This window comes from Polyodon spathula, chromosome 25, assembly GCF_017654505.1.
Source record: "Polyodon spathula isolate WHYD16114869_AA chromosome 25, ASM1765450v1, whole genome shotgun sequence".
Classification (NCBI taxonomy): Eukaryota; Metazoa; Chordata; class Actinopteri; order Acipenseriformes; family Polyodontidae; genus Polyodon; species Polyodon spathula.
The window spans coordinates 9,037,018-9,044,230 of NC_054558.1; the positions used below are offsets into that span (position 1 = coordinate 9,037,018).

At 45.2% G+C, this 7,213-nt stretch overlaps 1 protein-coding gene across 1 annotated transcript; it reads left to right on the forward strand.

Moving 5' to 3' along the window:
* Window positions 1-203: 203 nt before the first annotated feature.
* On the forward strand, window positions 204-3,913 carry LOC121299515 (G-protein coupled receptor 37-like 1). Its single transcript, XM_041227270.1, has 2 exons — window positions 204-1,260; window positions 2,522-3,913. Exons 1-2 carry the CDS (start codon window positions 439-441, stop codon window positions 3,341-3,343), a joined length of 1,644 nt encoding a protein of 547 aa, XP_041083204.1. The 5' UTR covers window positions 204-438; the 3' UTR covers window positions 3,344-3,913.
* The last annotated feature ends 3,300 nt before the right edge of the window (window positions 3,914-7,213 follow it).

Here is a 7,213-nt window from a genome sequence, read left to right on the forward strand (position 1 = left end):
AAATATGTACTACTGATGCTATCAACTGAAACATACCACACAGAAAGAAAGAAAGAAAGAAAGAAAGAAAGAAAGAAAGAAAGAAAGAAAGAAAGAAAGAAAGAAAGAAGAAATGTCTGGCTAAATGCCAATGTAATTCCTATTAATGTCCACAAGGTGGCCTAAATGTCCTGTCACTTTTCCCGAAGAAGCAGCGCTTTGGTTGCTTGGTTTTGTAGGAGTGACAGGGAGTAGTGAAGCGAACTTGGTTTCTAGGGAGCAGCAGACACAGCCCAGTTACTCTGCCGTGCAGAAGAAGGAGGGTGGGCAATCAACTAAAGCCAAGAAATAAATATATACTGGATTTGTGTTTTTGGTTTTGATCAAAACATTTAGTTGCATGGTGTTTAAAAAAAACACAACTCTCTTAGGTTGGAGTTTATAAGTTAAAAAAAAAACATGTTTAAAACCTTAACAATGTTACTGGTGTTGTCGATTACGGGGCTGGAACCCACAAATATTGCATCGAAAGGCAAAAATCTCGATGCAAGGATATTTAGGGACACAGATGAAGAGGCAGCGGGTAACCCCGAAGTGGTAAGACCACAACGAGGCGCGTTTGCAGGTGCGTTTCTGAGCTCGCCTGAACAATTAAACGCCGTTGTACCAGAACTTGTTTTAAATGACGATGCTGAAGCCGAAACAAGGCGCTTGGAAGACGGAATTCGCCTTCAGTTAAAAGGGGACACGATTGTCAGAAGACACCCCCGTGGGGCAAATGCTGACAAACTTCGTGAGGGTGGTGGGCAACGAGGTCCCCTGCGGTACCCCCGGCCCATCGACACGACGAACTACTTCACCACGCCTAACCAGGCTTTGCTGATTCCTCATACCAGCCAGTCCACAGGTAACGAGGAACTGTTAGACCTTTCCAAAGCCAAGGCTAACGCACCCGACAACGCGAACGGGAACTCCACCAAGAGGAAGAGGACCCACCTCCACAACCCGCTGTACCCCGTCACAGAGAGCTCGTACAGTGCCTACGCGGTGATGTTCCTCTCGCTGATTGTCTTCGCCATCGGGATCATCGGGAACCTGTCTGTGATGTGCATCGTCTGGCATAACTACTACTTGAAGAGCGCCTGGAACTCCATCCTCGCCAGCCTGGCGTTCTGGGACTTCGTGGTCCTGTTCTTCTGCCTGCCGGTGGTGATCTTCAACGAGCTCACCAAAACCAGGCCCCTGGGAGATGCGTCGTGCAGGATTGTGCCTTACCTGGAGGTGAGTGAGCTGAACTATACACAGCATGCATGCATACAGCACACACACTAGCGACAAAAGATCTGCAACACCTAGAATTTTACAATTGAGACATCATTTAAAATAAAAAATGATATTTACATAATTGAGAGCTTGTATTTAACAGCATGTAATAAAAGAAACTACAAAAATGACATCGCAAACGTCTACTGGAAGCCATAATAGTAGCACAGTATTTCATGTTAGATTTCCAAATGTGACGTTTTTCAATTTTGTGTCAGTTGTTCATTAAGTATATGGAAAACTACAAAACTGCTGGCTATAGCTGATGCAGACACACACGCACACACACTTTTTCTGAAGGAGTGCATGTTTCCATGTGTAGTTAAAGTCAGTCCCCTACCTGTGTTTTAATATAACAAAGCTTCAGCGTCCCATGTATAAAACCCTTCTGCTACAAGAAGAGCAGGAACATTAATTTTAGGCTTATAAAGTGGCATGTAAACAGACAGGACCATCAAGACAGTTTCCACAGTGCAACACAGCAGAGTGCTGCTAAGGTCACAGCCTGCAATAGACATGCCACTGGTCCCTCTAAGATGTCAGACTTCCCTTCCTATTCTATTGTGCACACAAAAGCACTGCTCTTGTTCTCGTTCCATTTTAGGATATTTTATATTGTACTAAACCAGCCCATCTTACCCCATCACTAGTTTTCTAATGGTGAAACTGCAACTGAATTAAGATTTGAGACTTGTGAGAGGTCCATTGTGTTTGCATGCATTCATCTTTGATTCTGTAGCGAGTGCTCCCAGCTTAGTTGGATTATGACTGCAATGAAAGCAAAAGCGACATAAATGGCCCCCAATTAAGAAACAATTGGAAGCAGTCAACCTAAAATCCCATAGCAGATGCTGAGAAAGCAAAGGAAAGGCCTGGCTTCAGCTCCTCCTGTGTGAGGCTTTACTCCTCGCTCTGTCTCAGCACTTTCATTTCAGCACAAGAGGAGTCCAATCCCAGTCCTGGAGGGCTATTCCACTCCAGGTTTAACAGGTAAAATGAGATCATTAACTATTTCAGGGTCTGGATAGAGGTGTCACTTGTTCAGTTAAACTATTCAGAACAGGGTTGGAACAAAGACCAGGACTGGAACTTTGCCCCTCCCTCCCCTGTATTAAAGTGTGATTCCGCAGTTTGTGAAAGTGTTCTACAGGTTGATGTTATATTACTGTGTGCTCAGCTGCAGAGCTCCCTCCCTACCGGATTCCTTTCCTCTCCCCAGGTGACCTCACTGGGCGTGACCACCTTCAGTCTGTGTGCGCTGGGAATAGACCGCTTCCATGCCGCCACCAGCACCCAGCCCAAGTCTCGCCCCATTGAGCCGTGCCAGACCATCTTTGCCAAGCTGGCTGTCATCTGGGTGGGGTCCATGATCCTGGCGGTGCCCGAGGTGCTCCTGTGGCAGCTCAGCCAGGACCCGTCCCCCCTGACAGGCGTGCTGGTGGACTCCTGCACCATGAAGCCCTCCGTCAACCTCCCCGAGTCCATCTACTCCCTGGTGCTGACCTATCATGACGCCCGCATGTGGTGGTACTTCGGCTGCTACTTCTGCCTGCCGATCCTCTTCACCCTGGCCTGCCAGCTGATCACCCGCAGGATCCGGGGGCCAGGGGGCAAGAAGCCGGAGGGCAGGGGTTCCCCGAAAAAACAACACGCGCAGCGCGACGGCCAGCTCAACTGCACTGTGGTGGGGTTGGCCGTCATCTACGGGGCCTGCACCCTTCCTGAGAACATCTCCAACATCGTCCTGGCCTACCTGTCGGGGGAGGTGCCCCGCTCCACCAGCGATCTGCTCGGCCTCATCAACCACTTCTTTCTGTTCTTCAAGTCGTCCGTGACGCCGGTGCTGCTGCTGTGTGTCTGCAAGCCTCTGGGACAAGCCTTCATGGACTGCTGCTGCTGCTGCTGCGAGGACTGCGGCCCCGACTCCTCCACAGGAGAGGGGCCCGACAGCAAGCTCAGCACCACCGAGATGTCCTCCTCCATCTTCTTCGACAAGCCCAAGGGGGCCTCCTCCATCCTGGCCATCGGGACTCCCTGTTAACTGTTCATAGGGATCATCTAGAGGGTCGTACCGGAGCCCGCACCCCCCTGATATTCGCAGCCTACCTTACAAAGTCAAGCATGGCAGCCCTTGTTAACTGAGCACACAGAAAGAGAGGAATTAGCAAGGGTGTGAAGAGAGCAGAAGGAAGTCCAGGGCAGATTCCTCGCTGCCACACCACAATTACAGACAGTTCTTGAGTTTGACAGATCTGGCCCGTGGACAGGTATAATCATTCCCCCAATAGTCTAGTAAGCAAGCTGTGTTTTAGGCACCTTTTAGTAGCTTAACGTTATCCACTGATGTTGTTTATAATCTCCCGCTGCTGCAAGTAGAGCAGGGTTAAGGGTCTGTTTGAATGACATGAGCAGCAGCAGCAGATCTACATGCTGCCCCATGGCTTTCCAAGCCCTCCCCCTTATTATTAATGGGATTATCAGACACAGGGGAGAGATGTTACCTGCAGGCAATCTGACACAGTTTAGAGCATCACAGTATGTAACAGGCGGGGTGTCCCTTCAGCTCTTCACTAGTTCAAGGGCTGTGAGTGTCACGCCCTATACAGAGTGGTAGTGGTGGTGGTGGTGGTGGTGGTGGTGGGGGTGGGGGGGGGGGGGGGGGGGGGGGGGGGGGGAATTTATATTTTGGCTTAATTTCAATATTCTGTTACAATTGTATGTGTGTGTAACGGACATCGTGCCTGTACACACATTTATTGTTGGCCCATTATATATATATATATATATATATATATATATATATATATATATATATATATATATATATATAATGTAAAATCTACATGCTTGTGCCGTTATGATTTGCAATCCTGGTCGCAGAACATTTTTTTTAGTTGGTTGGAACGGAGGACGGTGTGATAGTTAAACAGTGCAGATCATTGTTTTTTTCTCTGGACAGTCGTTACAGTGGCACTTTCACAACTCCGTGTGTCAGCGGAGAGCTAGTAAGAGAAGCTGGAAGTGTATCTCAGCTCAAGGGCTCTCTGTAATTAACCTTTAATTTCACGTAACGGATGTTTTAGTGTTTTGTTTAGGGCTGACAGGATCCCGCTGCAATAGAGACGGGGGTTGTTATTTACAGGGAATATTACATGTCGTGGTTATAAGAGAGAGTTCTAGTGTTTTTCGTTAATAATACAAGCTGGTTTACTTTACTGTTCTTTATATTAACGTGACAGTAACTACCAGTAATACCAGTTTGTAATGATCTGTTCTTTCTTCCATCCTACCCTTATCCTATTCATTATAAACTGCTATTGCACAAGAACAGAAGAATCTGTTAAATATTTTAAAGACTAGGAGAGAGTGGAAATGACACACAACTAACCTCAATATTACCAGTTTCCTCATGTTGGTTTGACAAACTGTCTGGAAATGAGTAGCCATGGAAACTGTAAGTCAGTGAGACTGGCAGGGTATGGAGATTTGTAGTTTTGAACGTGTGATTAACAGAAACATTAAAAATTCATTATATTTTGTATAGTCAACCTTTAGGAATTTCTAGTGGCACACGTGCGTCTAAATTAAAACGTACGTTTGAGCAAGCATATTTTTAGTGGGATATTCGACCAGATTTAGTTGTACTATAGAGCCCTGTTGTGTTGTTTTGTTTCCGATTTAGTTCCTGAGAGGAATCGTCACTGCAGTTCTTATTATTGAGGTGTACTTGCCGCTGGCTGGGTTATTGTTTTCTTTAAAACATTGATATCCTGTCAGTTAAGAAAAGGCTTCATGCAAAAACTTGTGTTAATGTTGTCTTTATTACGCCATCAGAGACCCGCACTTAAAACTGTATCATCATATTTACTACATTTTCCTTAAATTCTCAAATTAGTAATAAGAAATCCAGGTAGTAAAAAGAGACCCGGGTAGTGTCGTCAGTGTCGAGTCATGTCATTTTTTCGGGTACATGTTCTGATCCATGGCATATATATATATATATATATATATATATATATATATATATATATGGGTTTTATGGCTGTTTTTGAGCTTCAGTGATTATGGAAAACATGTTTTGTTTTTTTTATTCAACACAAAATGGCATGGCAAGACACGTGGAAGATAGAGCTCTTGTGTTATTGTTGTTACATTTTCTTAATAAAACATTTGTAAACGACAGGTCAATGCGTGCTGCTGTTCTTTAGTAAGAGAGATGAGATTCTGCACTTACTGGAAAAGCCTTCAGTTAACATTCTAAAAGCTCAGGCTTTTGTCCCACAATGCTCAGCTGCTTGCACACCCACGGCGCTGCATCTGGATTCCTGCGGCCCTGTTTTCATTGTTTTCCCTCTCTCTGAGGCTCTGTCCGGACTCCCACTCTGAATATCAGTGCTTGGGAGCGGGAGTGGGGTTGCTTGGTTACTAATTCAAGTTTATCTCTTGAAAGGTTAGCCAAGTGTGCAACACCCACCGCTTTCTCTTGGACACGTTGCCATGGTAGTGAGGCCCCCAATTCTTCTCCCAACAGAGAAAGATAAGTCTTTGTACTGACCCCCCCACCCACAGACCTGTTATAGGGGGGCCATGAGTGCTTATCGAACCCTGAGAAACACAAGAGCTTGTTTAAAGTGACAGCTACCTGTTTGTGAAACACTGATTTGGACTGATCACATGTATTAAGAGCTGTCCTAATGCTGGCTCTAGAGCCTTGCATGGCTCATTGACATCTACCCTTTTGATTAAGAGCTGTTTGAACAGTTGTCTTCGGTAGAAATTATAGTCAGAATGCAATCTTTTTTAATGGCAATGTCATAATGGATTCACAGTGTGCATTGGTTATGATATCATCACTATGTCATAAAAGCTATGGTTCCTCTAGCAGGGGCTAATCTCCAAAGAGTAACAGAGTTTAAATAACAGCGCGGCGCAACACTTGCAGACCGGACTGGATTCAGAACTACAGGAGCCGTGGCTTGGAGCAGTAAACAAGCACCCAGTCCATGTAGTGTTCATTACACAGGACACAGCACAATTAGGGCTGCCCGGCAAAAAAAGGGAGCTCCTTGGCAAAGGCTTGAGCGCCAGACAGTTTATGAGCAAGTAAATAAGTGGGCAGGGAGGGGAGGCATTTCAAATCTTTCTTACCCGAGGGGGGTAGAGAATTTCTGTGTATGGAGATTTCATTATATGTAAGACAGAGGACTTACTTCTATGTAAGGTAGAGGTTTTAATTTACAATGTTGATTAGTTATTGTCATTATCAATTACAATTAATAAAATGTAATTAAGATGGAAATGAGACTCATGAGTTAAACTGTATTCCATTTATTGATTCCAAGGCTCAATGCACAAATGCATAAAAAGAGGTTAACATCAGACACGTTAAAAATGGTCACTAGGTTCAAAACAATAGTTAGATAATCAGCCATATTACTTTCCCGTCAGGAGTACCACTGGGCACACCCTAACCCTAACACTAACATTAACCCTAACCTTAACCTTAACCAAATCCCTAACCCTAACACTAACCTTAACCCTACCATTAACCCTGAACTCTTACCACAACCCTAACATAAACACTAACGCTAACCCTAACCAAAACCCTAACTCTAACCACAACTCTAACCCTAACACTAACCCTAAACCTTAACGACAACCCTAATCCTAACCACAACCCTCAGCACAGTGTTCATACCTCAGTACAGTGTTCATACCTCAGAACAGTGTTCACACCCTGAGTACAGTGTTCACACCCTCAGCACAGTGTTCACACCCTCAGCAGTGTTCACACCCTCAGAACAGTGTTCACACACTGAGCACAGTGTTCACACCCTGAGTACAGTGTTCACACCCTCAGCATAGTGTTCACACCCTCAGTACAGTGTTCACACCCTCAGCACAGTGTTCA